The following is a 21263-nucleotide window of genomic DNA, read 5'->3' on the forward strand; positions in this document are numbered from 1 at the left end:
GCAAAATTAGTGATTTTTGAGGTCTGTGTGGTCAAACTGGCACATATTAGGTGCCCTATGCACACCATCTGACTCATCATCTGTCAGCTGGGAAAGGCACAACTTCTGAGTTAGGGTAATCTGTATTTGGGTTTTCTGTGTGTGCTCATGTACATGGTATATCATACAGAGCCTAAGAGGAGAATCAGTAGGGGTGCCTGGGTGACTCAGTTGCTTGAGTGTCTGACTTCGGCTCAGATCATGATTTCACGGTGTGTGGGTTTGAGCCCCACATCGGGCTCTGTGCTGACAGCTCAGAGCCTGAAGCCTGCTTCAGATTCTGTGTCTCCCCCTCTCTCTACCCCTTCCCCGCTCTCACTCTGTCCCTCTCTCTCAAAAATAAACATTTTTTAAAAATAAAAAAAAAAAAGAGGAGAATCAGTACTGGGAGAAAGCACCCAGAAAGCTTTTATACATTTTTCTTGGTTGATGTACCTGGAATCATGAAGGAAGAGATGACATTGCATGGTGGTCAATGGCTTGGGACTGCCTGTGGGACCTTAGAAGGGCAACTTACCTTCTCTACACCTCAGGTTCCTCCTTTGTGAGGGTAGTAATAGTGCTCTTTGAAGGCTGAATAGTAAATTACGTAATGCATGTAAACCGCTATGTCTTAGGCACACAGAGCCTTTAGCAGACAGCTTATATTCACTAACACCACTGCTGGTTCCACCTTGGACAGCATGTTTTGGGCTTCTTTAGATTCTACATAGTATCTAACACGTAGAGCATAAGCAAAAGTATTACTACTCTTTGGCAGGGAGCTAGAGATGAATTGCTGAACATTCTTAGTATTTGACATTTGTTATCTATTTATAGAATGGAATAAGGAAAATTACAGATTAAATACAGATTGTCATACTTGAATTCTAGCCATGATTTTTAATTCTATGTATTTTTATTTTTAAAGGTTGCTTAAATTACTGCCTTTGCAAGAGCAAAGAAGGCAGCACAGTTATTATCATCAGTCTAAAGCGCATAGCCCTGTTCCAGGCAGTACCTGAGAGTACAGGGGGTGTCAGAGACAAGACCATGGCTTTTACAAAAAATAAACTATCAACTGATTCATAAATTTATATCAATAATAGTGAAGGCAATTTATATGTATGATATTAAAAGACAAAATTGCCCTTCATTTTGTAATATAAATGGCATATGCTCTCCTTTGTGTAGTCATTAACGTTTGGAGGAACTTGAATTGTCCTTTCATGTATGAGTCAGTATCATTATATATATATAGTGTGTATTGTTTCCAGTAAATAGGTGTATTTTAACACAAGGGGGATGAGTTTACGGGGCATATCTGGAAGGTCGTGTTTAGACAATAAGTTGAGGAAAGAAAACAGAAAATACTTCTGTTTTTATAAGTTGATGTTTGCCAAAAGAAAATGAGACAAAAATATCATGGGAAAAAAGACAAAGGCAGAAATAGGCTCATTGTGGGGGGGTTGAATGGCCCAAGAGCAGTAAAGCAGTAAAAATGGCAGATATTTCCTAACACGTTATCTATTCTTAAATTACAGTGCAGTCTAGCTGTAGAAGTCTTTGATTTTGTGTCGATGGCATTTTTCTCAGATAATCAATGAACTTAACTGTGCATACTTAACTTGATCACCTGATGCAACAAGTGCAAATTATCTTTAGCTTGAGGGGAGAGCCTCAGCTTTATCAAGTAATTTTTCTAACCCAAGTCTAGGATTAGTAGCTTTGTGTTAGTTTTTTAAATATGTAATTTAAGTTTTAAAAAAAATTTTAATGCTTTTTTAGTTTTGAGAGAGAGAGAGACACAGAGCACGACCAGGGGAGGGGCAGAAAGAGGGAGACACAGAATCCAAAGCAGGCTCCAGGCTCCAGGCTCCAAACTCTCAGCACAGAGCCTGACACAGGGATCAAACTCATGAATAGTGAGATCATAACCTGAGCTGAAGTCAGAAGCTTAACTGACTGAGCCATCTAGGGGCCCCGGGTCTATTTTTTTTTTAATGCTTATTAAAGAGAGAGAGAGAGAAAGAGAGAGAGAGAGGAAGACAGAGAAACCCAAGCAGGCTCCATGCTGTCAGCACAGAGCCTGACCCGGGGATCGAACTCACAAACCGTGAGATCATGACCTGAGCCGAAGTCAGACGCTCTACCGACTGAGCCACCCAGGCACCCCTGTAATTTAAGTTTTTAATCTAAGCATCACAAAGGCATTGCTAATAAGACATGTTCTTCAGCATGAAAACTAAGTAGTCACTGTAACAAGGTCAGGGAAATTTCACCCAATCTGGCTGCAGAGAAACTGCATATACTGACTTTTCTAGAATTCTTTAATCTTTCCATTGGTGAGGCAGCTGTTTGCTTGAATGTGATCAAAGAAGATGGCATGATCAGGCAGACCAACCTTCAAACCTTGGCTTTGCTGCTTACCTGTGAGACCTCAACCAAGTCACTGAACCTCGCTAAGCTTCATTTTTCCCAGCTGTAAATGGGGATAGTGCTACCTTACTGGAAGCTATGCAGAACATGTGTGTGGAGTGCCTGGAGAATAGGTTTTCAATTAATGAACAGTTGCTCTCCAGTTCAGAGGATCCTGGCATGGCATCTCCCTGGTCATGACACTGTAATTGTTCTACTATGGCACCAAATTACACACGTCTCACAGGGTGTTGTAGTAAGCAAAACTTTCCATGTCACATGGCTGTGCTTTGCTCTCACCAGGTGCCACTTATGGAGTCTGGGACAGAGAGGCAAGGCTTGTGCACTTCTTGGCTGATAAATGAACAAATTTTCTCCTGGTTCAGGTTGCCTGCCTCTTCAGTGTCAACACATTCCTGCTTCTGGTTCCCTGGAAAGGAGTCAGGGTCTCTATGTTGCTTTTAACCTTCTCTTTCTGTTCTTAAAGAAACAAGACAAAGCAAAACGTCCTAAAATAAGTGGAAGGAATGACATCCTGCTTTGATGTGACCCTGATCCTGTGACATCTAGCTTTAACTGAATTTTGCGAATAAGTCATTAATCCATGCCAGAAATGAAACAGACACTGTCCTGTGGCTGGTTATCCTTGGGTAGACTAGCAGTTCCCAGACCACACTTTGAGAATGTCTTCACTAACCTGTCAAGAGCATTACTAAAGTTTCCCACTTTCTTATTTCATGAATTAATCCTGTATGTGCCCCATGCAGCACCACACCAAAACTGTGTGGGATGTAAAACTCAGCAGTGATTTTTCAGGAAGTAGGTAATATTCTGGAAAGCTTTTCTTAGCTTCATACTTCTTGGATTAAATATTTTCAGCTTAGTTCTTTCAATACTTTTAGGTTTTATTTTGGGGAACTTGGGAACAATGAAGATATAGGATGTTAGCAAGCATTTAGCAAGCATTGAGACCAGGGGTGCTTGGGTGGCTCAGTCAGTTGAGTATCTGACTCCTTGATTATGGCTCAGGTTGTGATCCCAGGGTCATGGAATCGAGCCCCACATTGGGCTCTGCACTGAGTATGGAGCCTGCTTGGGATTCTCTCTTTCTCTCTCTCAAAACAAACAAAAAACCTTGAGGCCAAATTCTGAGAAGTACAGACGTGCCATTACATCCCACATAGCCTCCCTCTCACAGTGTTCTCACCTGTTCCCTTCCACACATGATTTTCCTGGAGGTAATTTCCCCACAGACGCACACTATGTTTTCGCTTTAAGTCACATTATATAGACAGCATTTGGACTTGTCTTTATACCCACTGGTCTGCCTAAATTATACCACATTGTGATTTAAGATAAAGGGGATTCTTGACAGCCACAGGTTTTATTAGCAAACAAGAGTAGTGCCCAACTGGCTGCTCTTCCTGAGCATACCTCCTACCCTCCTCTACTGTCCCCCAAAACCCCAACCGTGTTGAGTCCGAACCCTAGAAAAGCTTGCAGTAAATTCCATTGTCACCGGGAAAAGATTTCTGGTGGAAGTGACACCAGAAATCCCAAGGCACGGTGGAGTGTAGGGAGGGTGATAAGATTCAGAGCATTTTTAATCGTCCACGAAAATGAAAAACTAAGAAACTTACAAACCTTTCCGTTTGCAGTCCAGCGTTTGTATGGGAAACACGTAATTGTAGCAAAGAGTGGAGTCCACCTCGGGCTTGATGACTGGGGGTCTCCCTGACACTTGGGGTTTCGGGTCTAATTGTTCCCTTTCTTCTTCATTGCATAACTGTTCAGATTTTAACTGTCGCAGCTTTTTGTTTTTTAGATCTTGTGGCCTTTCGCACTTGGCATAGTTCCCCAAATTCCGGTTTCTTGGAATCTGCAACATTGAAATAAGCGTTTCCATCTCACAAGTACAGTGCCAGGGGTTGTCATAGAGACGCAGGTAGCTCAGGAGAGGCGTATAAATGAACACTTCCTCTGTCAAGACTTTGATTTGGTTGTGCTGCAGGAGGAGAGTAGTAAGTTTATTTAAACCAAAGAAAGCCTCACTCTCAATTTTGGAGATCTCGTTCTGCTGCAGATCCAGGCTTTTCAGCCTCTTAAACTTGGAGAACATCTTGTTCTTCAGTATGCGGATCTTGTTCCTTGCTAACAGCATATGCAGCAAATCCTGAGGCCAGTCAGGCAGCACGTAAACTAGTTTTCTTTCTTGACAATCTAAGTACTTCTCGTGAAGATACGTGTACACTTCGCAGGGGAGGCCTGGCGCGTAGCGTTTGACGGGGTTGGAGCCTCTCCTGCTCCCACCCGCCCGGCCATGATTCATTCGGCTTCTCGAGCCCCCAAGGCTGGCCTTGCGGAGCTCCGCGGCTTTACAAAAGAAGAGCAGAATTACCACCGTAACCACGCGCATCCTGACATCCAGCTGGCCCCAATTACTTGGGGTGACAGAGGGAACGATGAAAGTATCCTTTGAAATGCAAGCTTGGGTAATCTTAACTAATGCAATTCGGAACGATGAGACCCAGCTGAGGTTCGATGGAGTCCCTAGGTTGCAAGAGAAAAACATCTCTGAAGAACCACTGTGAACATTGTGTTATTAACAGATAGTAGCAGCTTTTTAAAAAACATTCATTTTCTTTATATATATATTTTTATTGCGGTATAAATGACATATAACATTATATTTGTTCCAGGTGTGTGACATAATGACTCAATATTTGTATATATTGTGAAATGATCACCACAATAAATTTTTTGTTTTTCTCTTAAGCAAAGACATTGCAATTAATAAAGGAACATCCTGAACAGTGGTGAGTGCACCCTCCCACTTGTCTGGTTTAGTGGCCAAGGGTTTGGCCCCTGAGTTTCAATGAAGACTCTCCTGCTTGCTTAACTATATGACGTCAGGCTAGTTATTTAACCTCAACTTCAGAATCTGTAAAATGGGGCTGATGTAGGGTGCCTGGGTGGTTCAGTCAGTTACACCTCTGTTGATTTTGGCTCAGGTCATGATCTCATGGTTCGTGAGTTCTAGCCCCACATCGAGCTTTTCTCTGCTGGTGGTGTGGAGCCTGCTTGGGATTCTCTCTCTGCCCCTCCCCTGCTCACACTCTCTATCTCAAAATAAATAAACAAACTTAAAAAAAAATGGGGCTGAGGATACCTCGTCGTATTGCTAGGAGAATGAAACGGGCTCATGCACGTAAGACACTTCACAGTACCTGGTCCAGGAGAAGTACTCTACTGTTTAGGGCTTAGCGTTATGAAAACTGAAACATGTACTGTATCAGCACATCAGATTCAAGAAATGAAAGGGATACTTCCATCAGCCTTGAGATGGGCAAAAAAAAAAGTAGGTCCCCAACAGCTGTTCTCCTGAGCTTGTTTTTTCTTTCCTGTACTGTCTCCCAATCACCAACCATATTGAATGTGAGATACAGAAATGCTCAAAGTAAACAGCACTGTCCTTGGCAAGTCTTGCACATCTTGGTTCAAATGTCACCTGAGCAAAGCCTTCTATGACCACTCTGTGTCAAGTGGCATCTCTTCCCACTTGCTAGCCACTCTCTATGTTCTTTTTTGTTTTATTTTTCTCCACAGCACTAATCACCACCTGTCAAAGTAGATATTTTACTTCTTGTGTTTACTGTCAGTCTCCCCCAGTGAGGATGTGAACTCCCTAAAGGCAGGGACCTTTGTCTGTTTTGTTCACTTGCTGTACTTCTAGCACCTGTAGAGTTTCTGGCATATAACAGGTTCTTTGTTTTTTCTTAATTTTTAAAAAATGTTTTATTTTATTTTTGAGAGAGAGGGAGAGACAGAGTGTGAGTGGGGGAGGGGAAGGGGCATGGAGAGAGGGAGACACAGAATTCAAAGTAGGTTCCAGGCTCTGAGTTGTCAGCACAGAGCCGAACGGGGCTCGAACCCACAAACCATGAGATCATGACCTGAGCCGAAGTCAGTCACTTAACTGACTGAGCCACCCAGGTGCCCCCACGTAACAGGTTCTTGATAATATTTGTTAAATGCATGGCTTACTCTCAGGTAAGTATTCTCTAAAAATATTAATATCATAAATTTAGTTATTGCATTGTTTGGGGAATCTATTTTCTTCCTTAACGAGTATTACTGATGACTTCCAAGATCTGTACATTTTAAAGAATTATTTTCACTTTTAAATTCTGAAAGTGGTTTTGGTTTGCATTCATTACTTAGGACACAGTCCATTCTTGGCAAAGGAAGAAATGTTCAAAATCGATTTATAATTAATAACATTTCTGTTGTTATTATTGTGGCGCTAAGTGGTTATGAGCAGCAGATGTGTTTTCTATTCATTGTAGCAGTGTGGATGCCAGGATATTTGGAGTTTTCCTGCTCGATGAGGGTCTCCTCCACCTAGAATGACTTTCCCCTCTTTGCCTCAAGTGTTCCTCTCCTTTACTGTTTTGTGTCCTCTCCCCTAGATGCTTGTTTTCTGTCTCAGATTTGGAGTTGTACTTTCTGTCGGTCTAGCCCCAGAGTGCTGATTGTAGAACACTTTGCTACCCAGCTCTTTGTGGACATGTGTCCTCTTCCCTGTGACACCGTAAGCTGTACAGTTGCCCCTGGTCCTAGAGCAAATCAGACACTTGGCCTTTCTGGTCCTCCATTTCTCTGCAATTCATTATAAATTGTATGTAGATCTAATCTAAACAAATCCTAAACATTTTATTAATTATTACGCATGCTGAATTATTTACAATATGCATGCTGAGGTAGGAGGGGGATGTGTCCTTATGCCTATAGCTTCCTTCAAAATGCATAAAAAATAAGATGGATTGAAAGATAGAAAGATGGATATGTAGGTGAAGAAGTGATAACACAAATATCGTGCAATAGAAATAGAATCTTGGTAATGGGTATATTCATTGTACAAATCTTCAAGTCTTTCCACTTTTCTGTGTTTGAAAAATTTTACAATAAAATAATAAAAGAAAACAAAATCCCCAAAATGAGCAAAAAGCCATGCCACAAAATAAGCAGGTTGGTTTTCTTCCAAGCTCTAAGTATATACTGTTTTTCCCAGAGTAGTACTTTTCTTTTTTCCCCTTCCTTCTGTAATCCTCAAGCAATAATAAACATGTGTATATATTTTAATTTTAAAGCCAGAAGGAATCGATTTTCTGGGAAAAGGAACCATATACTTAGAACAAGTTACATGCCAAGATTTTTGTTTTCTAATGAATACATTGCATTGAATGTAGGATGGAAAAAATTTAAGTTTAAACATTTGTACTATGTTGTTTAGTAATGTTTAACTTGTTTGATTTAGGCCTCTGTAGAAATTTGCAAGAGCTGAATGTCTCTGACTGCCCAACACTCACAGTGAGTATATGAAGTTTATTTTACTGTTATTTATATAGATTCAGACTTGCTATATTGGAGTGCCAATACACAGAGATTTTGCCAAAATGCATGCCTGTCTGCTCATTTAGGATCAAATGTGTAAAAAAAGCAAACTATGTTAAACATTGGCAAGAAATGTTATCCCATTTGTATAATGCTATTTATTATTCATCCTGTAGCTATATGCCCAAGGTTGGAGTCTCTGGAAAGTGGAAACTATTCAACAATTACATAAAAATGAACTATATTTATATTTAAGGCCATGTGTGTCTGAGACAGAAAAAACTGGGTCCCAGTAGAGACAATAGGCTCATTTTAGTGGTCTTCACGGCTATCAGGTGTGTGCCAAAGAAGACAGAAATGAACATGTAACCCAGGGCAGCTCCTTCCTGGCCTTCTTTCCAAGCTTTTCTTTCACATGCAATCTGTCTTCCACCCTGTGAGCACATACACTTTCTAAAAGGAAGATCTGATTATTTCACTCCCATTTTCCATAATTTATACACACATTCGTCACCTACACTGTTGATAAAGTCAAAGCTCTTTAACATTACTCTACCTCAAACACCCTCTGTACTCTTGGCTTTGCCTCCTTTTCCAGCCTCATCTTACTCCAATCCCCGCATTCACATTAAGCTGCAGCAACCATGCACTGCTATGCTTTCTTTGCTGCATGAGCCAAGCTGCTCTTTGCTGTTTCACTTTTGCTCAGCCTGTGCTCTTGGCATGGAATGCCCTTTCGCTTTGTCCTCAGGTGTTGTTATCCTCTTTGTCAGGCTTGAAGGCCTACTTTCGGTACTGCTTGCTTTATCAAGACATCACTGACTCCCAGGGCTGGGTTCGTTGCAGCTCCTCTGCAACTCTACTCCTCTACTCCTCTGCTACTCTAATAAGTAGCCCTAATCACAGTGTTTCTGCCTCCTTCAGTAGCCTAAGGGGCCCAAAGCACAGGAGATGTGTCTTATTTTTTGTGGTAGTCATAGCACATAGCACAGATCTTGGCATGGTAAACACTCTATACATTTGTTTAATGAATGGAGTTGTGTGGAGTCACCTAGCAGGTAATGGACAACATGGCACAGAACTTGAGATTCCATCTTGGGTTGACATGTTCGTATGCTTAGTTAACATCACAAAAGTGAATATGGTCAGCCTAGAGAGAGAAAGAAGGCATGAGAAGATGATTTAGGAGTAAAACTTGGGGCGTTGCTGACTTTTAGAAGTAGACAGAGAAGAAATAGCAAAGAATCTCCAGAAAGAACAGTGGGAGAAGCAGGGTGAAAACAGAAAGGTCTGACTGTGTCATGCCTCATTAAGCAGCAACTCCAGAGTGACATCCACACCCTTGACTCCTCCTTGCTACCTCCCAGCATCATCATTATTGTCCTTTCTTTCAAATTTCTGTTTCATTCGGTGGATATTTTTAGTACCTACTACATTAAAGATGTATTTATTTTTATATATAAAGATATACAGGGAGTTTATATGCTATAAAATACAGGTGTTAGAGGGAATTTAAAATGAATCAAGTTTCAGTTCCTGTCCTCAGGGAGCTTCAGTTCTGCACTTGAATAACAGATCACAGTCTTGAAATATGGCTTTGTAATAGGAAAGTCAAAACAATGCCATCTGGATTGAATTTGTGAACATCAAAGTCTTTCCCAGTTTTGGAGTCTAATACTATACAGGGCTGATAATTTTATCCAGCTACATTTTACTATTGTTTTTCGCTTTGAGACATAGACTGGGGAGACAGGTTTACATTTAAGGAGCCATGTAACATCCTTTCAGAAAACTTTATTTCTAAGAAACTTGACTTATGAATATATTACACTCAGAAAGATTTGAGTGCATTGTGAACAAATTCAGAAACCATTTTGCAATAAGGATACTCAAACAGTTTTTGAGTTTATGTGCTCAAGTGTTTGGGGATTGAAACTTGAGTTCTTTTGGGGCGCCTGGGTGGCTCAGTCGGTTGAGCGTCCGACTTCAGCTCAGGTCACGATCTCACGGTCCGTGAGTTCGAGCCCCGCGTCGGGGTCTGGGCTGATGGCCCAGAGCCTGGAGCCTGCTTCCGATTCTGTGTCTCCCTCTCTCTCTGCTCCTCCCCCGTTCATGCTCTGTCTCTTTCTGTCTCAAAAATAAATAAACGTTAAAAAAAAAATTAAAAAAAAAAAAAAAAAAAAGAAAAAGAAACTTGAGTTCTTTTAAACACTGAGAATAGGATTCATCTGAAATTTTTTGGATATCCAAGCTCTGCCAGACAGGAAAATCCAGTAAATGGTTTGCCTCCATATCTTAAAGGAAAAATCAAATTCCTCTATGGTGCAGAAGACATACTTTATCTTGCTCTTCCTGGCCCCACATTTTCATCTTCTCTGTGGCTACCTCTCTAAGGTTGGGTGTAGAAACCAGCTTTCTATCCTCTCCTTGCCCAACTCATTTGCATTTTTGCCAGAGACTTTCAACAGGTGTACAATCACTTTGATATTTTATTGGTACCATGAACATTTTTGAAGATAGATTTTGTTTATATTAAAGTACAATGCCGCTCGTTATGGTTATTCTCTCCATACCTCTGGGAAACTTGTACGGCATACTTTTGTTTTTAAACCAATCCATGTATATCTAAATCATACATTTTAGTTTGGAGTGTCTAGAAAAATCACTGGCAGCTTGAATGCAGTGGCAAGAATACAGTGCCCTTGTACTCATGCCATGTACTTGTACCTTTCCCTACAGCAGAACTACAGCTTTTACAACTGCATGATTTTGTTATTTTAATATCCTTGACTCTGGGAAATAGCTAGGAATACAATGTTAAACACTGATGATCCCACTGAAAATAAGCCTTTGCCATCCTTAGTGGTATTGGAGGTGGCCATACTGAACATGCAGAATTCTTTCCCAAACCATATCCCCTAGTCAAGTGACGATTTACCTCTTCCTGCAATGGCCTATTCCAATGGCCTATTTCCAGGACGGATGTGCCACAAATATTTAGAATGAGCTGACCTTGTCGGTGTCCCTAGGGAGATGCATCAACCATAATTAAATAAATAAAAACCATGCTGCTACTTACTCATACTAAAGCATTTTATAAGTAGTTACCCATATGGGAAGGAGTTCATTGCAATGAAAGCTTGCAAGTGATCTGGTCTTGTAAATGCCAAGATAGGGCTCAGGCTTGAAATCACTATTTGTTTTGCTGTCTCATTCATGTCATAGTGGAATTGTACCCTGGTACCCCAGTTTCAGCTCTCTGGGGGAGGGTTTCTTGAATCTTTGAGAGTGTTGCCCACAATACCCTCAACACTGAACTTCACGTTCAACATGTATGTAGCCTATATTTTACTTCAGGCCATCTCAAACTTACCATAAATTTGGTGAGGATCTGTTCAGCTGTTTTAATAATTCAGTAATAGAACCACAAAAACTTAATTATACATACACACACATACACACACATTTCTTTAAATCTATATGTGTAAATATGGAGTCACTTTTAATGAAGTCCAGTTGAGAACATTTACTATTCCTGTCTTTCAGAATGATTTTAGTGAGCTTAAAAATAGATCAGGATTTAATTACTTTCATGCATCTGAAGAGTCAGGAGCGTTTGACACTCTGACACTTAAGCTCAAATTTCCCGTCAGAGTTGAACTTGCAAGGGTTCAAAGTTTAACGAAGTGTCACTGTGATCAAATGGGACTTGATTTCCAAAGAAAGGGAAGGGGAGAGAGTAATGAAGCTTCAAACAAAACCATCACCTTCTATTTAATTTGACTTACAACCAATATCAAAGAATTGAAGAGACCAAGCCTTGCATGGTATTTTTGGAGCAGGGAGATAGATAGTAGAGAGATCATGGGGAAATAACAGAGCCTGTTAGACTTTTTAAAAAATTTTTTAAAAATGTTTATTTATTTTTGAGAGAGAGAGAGATTGAGAGACAAACAGAGCACTAGTGGGGAAGGGGCAGAGAGAGAAGGAGACACAGAATCTGAAGCATGCTCCAGGCTCCAAGCTGTCAGCACAGAGCCCCATGCGGGGCTCAAACCCATGAACTGTGAGATCATGACCTGAGCCAAAGTTGGATGCTTCACTGACTGAGTCATTCAGGCATCCCCTGTTAGACTTTGATAAGATTCTTCCCTCTGTTTTTATGCAGGATGAATCAATGAGATACATCTCTGAAGGCTGTCCTGGAGTCCTGTACCTCAATCTATCTAACACAATTATCACCAACAGGACCATGAGACTGCTGCCGAGGTAATGTTTGTGTTATAGGTGTTATACTGAAAATAGTGATGCTCCTCCAGGTTCTGGCTTGTTCCAGCACTCCCCACCATCTAACCATCTAGCACCCCACCATCATGGCACCACTAATCTAGTAACAGGACTGCTGCTTTCAAGTCCCCAACCTGGTGCTTATTCTCTCCCTCCTGGGCGGGCCCAGATTAAATAACTGGTCCTCTGCTTGGCCAACATTTCTGTGTCACTCTTATAGCAATGTGCCCAGTAGCTTGAGTTAGGCTCTGCCAGTCTCTTTCTGGTCCTCCTTCCTGGGCAATGGAGCCTGGCTTCTAAATTCCAGTCCCATGTCTGGACTTCTTGACAACAGAACACCAGTGCCCTCCTTTCTTTGACCTTGAACACTGTGATCCCATATTCCCTGTTGCCATGCTCTGGTTACCTGTTGGGACTTCCACCACCTCCAGGAAATCTGATACGAGTTGTGTTTTGATCTATGGGCTGAATACAAATGTTGCATCTCCTCAGCTAGTGCTTCGTTGGAGGAGAAGGGACAGAAGACTACAAGACATCACCAAAAGTTGACAGGATATTCAAATTTTATGTCATTCAATTATTTATTTTCACCAAGGAAATACTAATCAGGAAGAGAAGATAATCATATTGGGAGAGATTCAAAACATTTTTTTCAAACTATTGCGAAAGAATAAATTATTTTTGAGAATATAACTTTTTGAGATTCTTTGAAAAATAACAGCAAAGCATTTGAAAAAGCTAGAGAAAATTCTAGGTGGTTATTTTCCTTATCTTCTGTCTCTGATCATTTTCTAGAAATGTGTAAGCCTAAAAAAAGTGGTAACATATTTTCTGTTTATCCCATTAATTGAGTTTCCACATTTTAGTCAAGTCTGTTTAGTCAAATCTATCAAATTTTTCCTTTGAAATTTTTTCTGATACTTTTAAACTTTTAAATAAAGGTTTTCTTCCTTCCAGGTGTTTGATGTCATTTATTATTTTTTTCTTGTATGATTTGTTTTTACTTAAATCTATAATCAATCTAGAATTTATTTTGGTAGATAAATGAGGCAACAATGTAATAGGGTTCAGCAAACTATGACTTGTGTGGTCCAAAGCCTGACTTAATGTAGTCCATGAGCTAAGAATATTTTTTACACTTTCAGAGTTGTTAAGGGGTGCCTGGGTGGCTCATCTGGTTAAGCTTCTGACTCTTGGTTTTAATTAAATTTTAATTTTAATTTCTCATTATATTTTCCAAATGGTCATTTTTGGACTTGGGTACAAGGTACAAGTGTCCTTTTAATGTTTTCATTTGTAAGATTTAATTGATTTCTTTCATTTGTAAGATTTAATATGAAATTACCTCTGAATAAGAATATAGGCAAAGCTTGTAAGATTTAATAAGTATTGTTCTCATTTTGTAAACTGTTGCACGTTTATTTTCATCTTTGACCCAATAATTATTTAGAAGAGAATTTTTGGTTCCAAGTAGTTGAAGTTTCTTTGATTAGGCTTCTGGTTTTAATTTCTAATTTTGTACACTGTGGTCAAGAAATGTGGGCTGAATTATTTCTACCTTTTGGAATTTATTGAGATTTCTTGGTGGACCAGTTTATATAATTAATTTTAGTAAATTAATTATATAATTATTGGATAATTTTAGTAAATCATCCATGAATGCTTAAAACAAGAGAGTATTTTTTAGGGAACAAAATTTCTACGTGTGTGTATATATGTATGAATTCTTGATATTTCATAGTATAATAGTGATACATTGGTTGTCTTTTAGAATCAAGCTTCTTTATTTTGATATTTTTATTTTATATATAAAGATTAATAAGTAGCAGGTTTCAATATAGATTATAGCATTTATTCACATAAAATTACATTCTTTATTCTGGTTGATGTTTCTTTGCCTCAGATTCTTTTTTATCTGCTATTAATATAGTCATCTTTATTTTCTTTTGCTTATGGTTTTTTGGAATAACTTTATGTATCCCTGTGTTTTTAATCTTTATGTTGGTGTATTTTAGGTTTTCCTTTTATATGAAGCACATAGCTAACTTCTGTTTTAAAATTTTTCATTCTGCCTTTTTAAGAGGATAGTTTACAAGTAATATTTCCTTTCAAAATTGAGTGTATGGTTTTATTTTTATGATCTTGCTTTGTTTTTGATTTTTTATGTTACTATACTGTATTCATTGTTTCTGCCTTTTGCTATATAAACTATATTGTTTACTTTTATAATCTTAATGTATTTCAGGGGTATGTGCACATTCTGTTCTGTATTCTAACTAGTGGCTATGTGTATGTTTTTTTTAAAAAAACATGTTTTTAATATGCATTTTTTCAGTTATCAAAGTTGTGACGGAACAATGACGTTGGTTAGAGATCTAATACTCTTTCATTCTCCCTTGAACTTGATGCTTCTCTACTTCCACCCCCTTGTCCATAAACACATATTATTTGTGATTTTTGGTAATCATCTAACTTACTTTTAATATTGATTTTTCATGTTTGTGCTCAATATTGTGATGATATTTATGATTATGGAGTCCTACCTCTAAGTTTGTCATTCATTGATGGTCCATTTGTTCCACAATTTCCTTAATCTTTATTTCTGACTTTGATTCATCTCATGATGACTGGACATATAGTTTTAAAACCTCTTTATTGAGAAAGATAAACAAGTGTTAGATTTTTAGCCATTGCTTTCTGAAAATGACTTTCTTTTGTCTTGAAGGGTGAACAACAACCTCTCTTGGTGTATAGCTCTTGAATTATGTCCCTTACTTTATTCTTAAAAACCTACAAATATTGCCACATAATCTTTGGTATTTCAGGTTAAAGAGAAGTGTAAAGCTAGCTTGATTTTTTTTGTTGTTGTTGTTCCTTTGTTGGAAACCTATTTTTCTGCCAATATGCTTGCAAGAATTTCCTTTTTACTGAGAAATTAAAAACATTATCCGAGGTTAATTCTTTCAATTAACTTTTCCTGGAACATAGTAAACCTTTTGAATATTAAAACTTAGATCTTTTCTCAGGCAAGGAAGGCATTTTCCTTTTTTTTTTTTTAATTTTTTTTTTTAACGTTTATTTATTTTTGAGACAGGAAGAGACAGAGCATGAACAGGGGAGGGTCAGAGAGAGGGAGACACAGAATATGAAGCAGGCTCCAGGCTCTGAACTGTCAGCACAGAGCCCGACACGGGGCTAGAACTCACGGACCGCAAGATCATGACCTGAGCCGAAGTCGGCCGCCTAACTGACTGAGCCACCCGGGCGCCCCGGCATTTTCCTTTTTAATGCTTCTATTCCATTTGTTCAGGTTTTGTCTTAAGAATCCTGTTTTATTCTCAGATAGAATTTTTATTCCTGTCCTTCAAAGCTGTCATCTTCTCTTTCATCATTTTTATCTCTGTATACATTTCCTCAGCATACTGCATTCTCCACATCAGTAGTTCTCAAAGTGTGTTCCAAGGATAGCTGGGTTCCAATAAATGTTTAATAACTAGTTTGGGTAGGGGTTAAGGGGATGTTCTGATTTATAAGATTTACTGATTTCTGTGATGTAAATACTACCACCATGATCAATTTTAAGCTACCAACATGATGTCACTGAATGTGGAGTTGGAAAGAAATGCTAATAGTTGGCTCTCATGGGCTGGTGCAAGCCAGCTCCAGTGATGCTACTGTGGAGGGTCCTGACCCTTTCAGGAATTCTAAAAGGTGCTCTAGTCCTGCAATATAGAATATCACTCAGTACTTTTCTTTAGGAATTCCATAGGGAGATGTATATGCATATGTATATATGTACATGTATGAGTGTGTGTGTGTATATATGTATATATATACAGAGAGAGATAACATATATGCTTGTGTGTGGTGTGTGTATATATATATATATATATATAGAGAGAGAGAGAGAGAGAGAGAACATGTATGCTTGTGTGTGTGTGTGTGTGTGTACAGAAAAAGAGAGAATATATTACAAAATCCATTAAATTCCTATGTGAAAAACAGAATTTATGAAGTAGATGATTTGGGATATCATACTTTGAGATAATTTTTTCTCTTAGGAAAATTAAGATAATACTACAACCGTGCATAGTTTTTTAGGAACACTTATTTTGCAAATGAAGCTATGCCTTTAGTGGGCAACAGATAAAAAAAATAGGTAGGACCCAAAATGAGAATTTTGTTTTGATTTTAACTGTAGTTCTTGTGACTGGGAGAACAATCACGAAAAATATACTTGATATTGATGATTTTTGTCATATGAAAAAAATGTACACTTTCTTATCTATGATAAAAATACATTTCATTATGATTCCCTATTTTTGTTCTGTTTTCCATTGTTTCAAATATGTTTGGGAATGCAAAAGTGTTCTTTAAACTATAAATAACCAGAGAAATGTTGTGTGCTGTTGTCATTCTCTCCCCAGTTGCCTTTAGTATTTCTTTCCAAAGAAATCATTTGCCAGAAGAAAAATATAATTTGTTTGCCCTTCTTGACAACATTGATTTGCCAGCTTTTTATTTGAATATTTTTCCTCACTTCTTTGGGGACCTGCTCCATTTTCTGAAGTTGAAAATGAGGGCTGCTCATAGCTCATGCCCATTCCAGGACATTTTTGCTTCTAAATATTTCCTGAATCGAACCCTTTCCATTTACTCCTATTGCCACCACCTAGGTGGCACTCTCAGCGCCTCATCTGGCCTTGCATCCCTACCGTTCACCCTTGGTCTCTCTTCCCTTCAATCTGTTTTTTTCTTACGCTGTAAGAGGCATCATCCTGAAATGATAGTCTTATCATGTCTTTGACATGCTGAAGGTCTAGACTCTTCCCTTACTGTCCTTTAACATTGATCAAACTTCTCCTGTATAGGTCCTTAACATTATGTGATGAAACCTATCTGCCCTGGTTTTCCAAGGGAAGCCCTTAACTCTGGTCATCTGGATTGCTGCAAGCTTCTCTTTCTCTATAGATGGAATTTCTTTCTCCTTCTCTCTGCTAAGCCATAGCCTTTATACCTCGAGTCATACCATCTACCACAATTCCACAATGATCTCTCCTTTCCCTGAATCCTAACAGTAACATTCATTCACTTTTTTTTTTTTTTTTTTTTTTTTTTTTTTTTTTTTTTTTTTTTTACCATGCATTGATCAACTACTGTGTGCAGGACATTCTGGGCATATAGTAGTGAGTAAAGCTATTATGATCTTTGCTCTTTAATGGAGTGTCATGTGCTGTAGTGGCATGGTGTTTAATTATTTTTCACATAGTCCCTTCAAATGGCTTGGACATTTCTTTACACATAGGTGCTCTCAGGTTATATGGTCTTACCCATCAGAGTGGGGCAGAAAGAGTAAGCTGTTTCCTTGACTGTACATCCTCAAGGTCTAGTCTATGAATAAGGTCAAAACACTGCATTTGGATTTCTGCAGGGATCCTATTATGCAAAACTGCATCTGTGAAACTAAAGAGCCCAGCACTAAATCAAAAGAGACTACCTGCAAATCTCCTTTACAAACTAGGCCTTGTCTTGGTGATTTTTTCAGAGAAATCATTGTTGAAATACAGAATTCTACATTCCTTCCAACAGTAATGCCCTCAGGTATTGGTGATCTAATAAAGAAGACCTCGATTCTTTAATGGAAAAAAGCCAACAGAAAAAAATGTGATCTCTGTAGTTTCTGTAAGAATTGTGATTTTTAAAAAATTTTTTAAATATTTTAAATGTTTTATTTATTTTTGAGAGAGAGAGAAGGAGACAGAGGATCTGAAGCAGGCTCCACGCTGTGAGCACAGAACCAGATGTGGGGCTCAAACCCACAAACCGTGAGATCATGACCTGAGCTGAAATCAAGAGTCAGCCACTTAGCTGACTGAGCCACCCACGCACCCCAAGAATTGTTATTTCTTAAAGATTATAGTAGCAGTAGAAAAATAAATCACAAAGAGAACCTCTCCCCCCATTAGAAACAGTTAGTTATCAAATAATTAGGAAAAGATAAACACAGGCTGCAAACACAGCTTCAAAGTGGAATTAGAAATACCAAGTTGTCTCTGGGTTGAGAACATGATGAGCCAGATCTCACTCACGTAAGGGATGTATTTCTTTGCCAAAATTCAGAATAAAAAGTTGCAGTATTGCATAAAATTTGCCAAGTGATTTCACTGTCAACTGATTGTTTTCCCATTCCCAGAAGCTCTGAGTCTGCAGCACTGTAAATCCCTGGAAAGGCCACAGGGCCACTCAAGATTCCTCCTATGCTAGGTTTTCAAACTGATGGTTCCCATGAGGTTCCACTTTGAGGACAGCCACCTAGAGACTTTCAGTCTGGGAGTCCTTTAGTCCAATGAACAACTTCTTTTGCCAAATCTGAGGTTCTTAACATGGGGTCAGTGGATCCCCCAAGGAACAAGGATGGAATTCAGAGGTTCCATAAGTTTTGATGGGGGAAAAATCATCCCCGTCTTTGCTAAGCTCTAACTGAAATGTAAGTGAAAAATCAGAATAGCACTAGCAGTTCCTGGGACTCTTTTACCCATAAAAATCTGAAATATTTTCTTACTATAGTTGTCATAGTTATCTCAAAGTATCACTGACATTCATCGCCCACTCAAAACCATGGGTAGTTATTAGCCCTGCCACTAGATTTGTTATTTAATATTAACATATGATATCATATGTTACATAACAAATATATATATATATATATATAATATAAACATGTTAAAAATAAAGAAGCACACATATTATTATTCTACTCATTTGATCCTTAAAAATTTTTGATAATAATATCTTTCAATATAATTAGCTGCTTTTGTAATTTTAAGTATTTTATTCTACGTATTAAAAACATTATGCTGATAAAGGGTCCATAGACCCAGAGGTATCTGTTACACACAAAAAAGTTAAGAACTCCTCAGTCAATTCCTACTTACAGTATTTGTTAACTGATCACAAGGAGTTAAAAAAATCAAACAACAGCTTTGGACTAGATTTGAATATATTTGAATATGCATGATTTTGTCAGTAACAGTTACATTATTATAATTAAACACAGATTAATTGACATAGGGGTTAAAAATGGGTTAAGAACAGTCTGAAAATGTGCAACACATGAAGGGAATAAAAACTACGTCAAAGGCTATCAATCTCACTGGAGTTCAAACGGATTAAATAGGGCTTTAAACCTTGACCAAACTGAGGGTGTAGATGTCATAGGAAATTCCCCCAAACCCTTGGAATCAGTTGTGTGCACCACCTTGTCAGATGAGTACCCATTCCATTACATGAAAGAAGACCCAACAAACTTCATAAGAACAATTAATATGTTATCATTTGAATTAGTAATAACAATAATACATATTTTTATTTTATTTTTGAAATTTATTTTATTTTTTAAGTTTATTTATTTATTTTGAGATAGAGAGAGAGAGAGCACAAGTAGGGTAGGGGCAGAGAGAGGAGACAGAATTCCAAGCAGACTCCACACTGTCAGCACAGAGCCTGACACAGGGCTCGAACTCATGAACCATGAGCTGAGATCAAGAGTCAGACGCTTAATCGACTGAGCCACCCAGGCACCCCATATATTTTAAAGCTTCTACCTCCTGATTTTAATCATCAAAAGTCATCCTTAATATATACTCTTACATCTATGTTCTCATAGAATTGTCATACTTCTAAGAGGAAATAGCAGATAGAATTACATCCATGTTACAGATGAGAAAACTGAGGTTCAGGAAAGCTGGACACAGTTGGTCAGGGTTTAGAAAGAAAAGACATCATATTATAATCTCCACTTAACAGATGCAGAAACAATCTCTGAGAGGTTAGGGAAGTTGCAATAAGTGTCAGAGCTGAAATTTGAAACCAGTTTGGTCCGATTCCAAAACTTTGTGTGTTTTCCATTGTGTTGTGCTGTGTGCCTCAGGCTCCCTCCTCCAAATTAGAGAGTTTAAGTGTTGTTAGAAATGACAATCCTCCCTGCACCCTCCACACACCCCAAGAAAGCTGTTCTTGAATCACAAGGGTACCCTTCCAGGGAGAGGAAGATCAAGCATTTTCAAAACTTTGGCATACATCTTCGTTAACTCAAGGGCCCCAGGAGAGGGGACGTGTCCTTGGGATGTTAGTACTGCTTTCTGCTCCATGGCCCTGCCCACAGCCACTGGGGAATCCAGATGGCGTCCCTCTTTGTTCTGTTGAATCTCATGGACACAGCCATTGCCAGAGGGGAATGTGTGTTCTGCATCAAACAAATCACTATGCAATGGGAATCCTTATATCATATAGATGAGTTTTTCAAACTTTAGTAATCAATCTGATTGTCAATGCTCACATATCTTATTTCCCAATTTTATGTGAAGGTAAATTTCACTTGTCATTTGTGGGCTTTTGAGGGACAGAGAGGCATCTTCTTCCACTTTTTTGTTCTTGTTTTCCAACTTGGTGTTAAACTGGTGCGGATCACAAACCAAGAGCATGTTGTTAATTCCATTACAAGACTCGGCAACAGTGGGAGTTCTTGCACTTTTAAAAAATGCCAGGCTTAGGAAGGCTTGGAAAATTGTCCACAGAAGGTCCTCAAACTGTAAGCCCTTGCCGGGTAGTACAGGCTCATCTTAATTACCCTCTTTTTTTTTTTTTTTTTTTTTTTTTTTTCTGGAAGCGATCATTTTGGTCATGGTGGTAATGCCACATTTAATCTGTTTGAACTCCAGTGAGACAGATAGCCTCTGATGTAGTGTTTATTCCCCTCATGTGTTGCCCAACTCATTTGCAGACTGTTCTTTTTAACCCATTTTTAAGCTCTATCAATTAGTCTTTCTTTAACTATAAATATGAAACTGTTTCTTATGAAATCATGCATATTCAAATGTCTATTTCAAATCGTTTGCTAATCATGTCCATTTTAAGAGCCTCTTATGTTTAACTTTGCCTCCTTTCTGTCCCCAGTCCTCACTGTCATGTAACAGTTAATCACCATTTAAATGTTTACAAAGGGTTTGTCCTTCTAGACATTTTGCACATTGTTTTGGTGCTCCAAAGATAAAACCTAAATGCAACAATAATGCAAACTCTGTAACTTTGGTTTTGAACACAAACTAACGTCCAAACAATATGAATGCACAAATCTCCCCCACCCC

At 38.5% G+C, this 21263-nt stretch overlaps 2 protein-coding genes across 3 annotated transcripts in view; one reads left to right on the forward strand and one right to left on the reverse strand.

The window, feature by feature from the left end:
* The window catches only part of FBXL13 (F-box and leucine rich repeat protein 13), a 210685-nt gene that overhangs the window by 109144 nt on the left and 80278 nt on the right, over window positions 1-21263 (forward strand). Inside the window, exons 10-11 of the mRNA XM_019451264.2 lie at window positions 7754-7806; window positions 11999-12099. Of these exons, the coding sequence (XP_019306809.1) occupies window positions 7754-7806; window positions 11999-12099 (154 nt within the window). The remainder of the gene's footprint in view (window positions 1-7753; window positions 7807-11998; window positions 12100-21263) is intronic.
* Window positions 1-21263, reverse strand: part of LRRC17 (leucine rich repeat containing 17) — a 117321-nt gene that overhangs the window by 92347 nt on the left and 3711 nt on the right. For both annotated transcript variants that reach the window (XR_002080479.2, XM_019451262.2), the window contains exon 2: window positions 4081-4986. Coding sequence is in view for 1 of the 2 variants with exons in the window: in XM_019451262.2 (XP_019306807.1) it covers window positions 4081-4852 (772 nt within the window). In the remaining variant the exon portion in view is untranslated. The remainder of the gene's footprint in view (window positions 1-4080; window positions 4987-21263) is intronic.

Source organism: Panthera pardus, unplaced genomic scaffold, assembly GCF_024362965.1.
Source record: "Panthera pardus isolate Hobbes unplaced genomic scaffold, ASM2436296v1 HiC_scaffold_8, whole genome shotgun sequence".
Classification (NCBI taxonomy): Eukaryota; Metazoa; Chordata; class Mammalia; order Carnivora; family Felidae; genus Panthera; species Panthera pardus.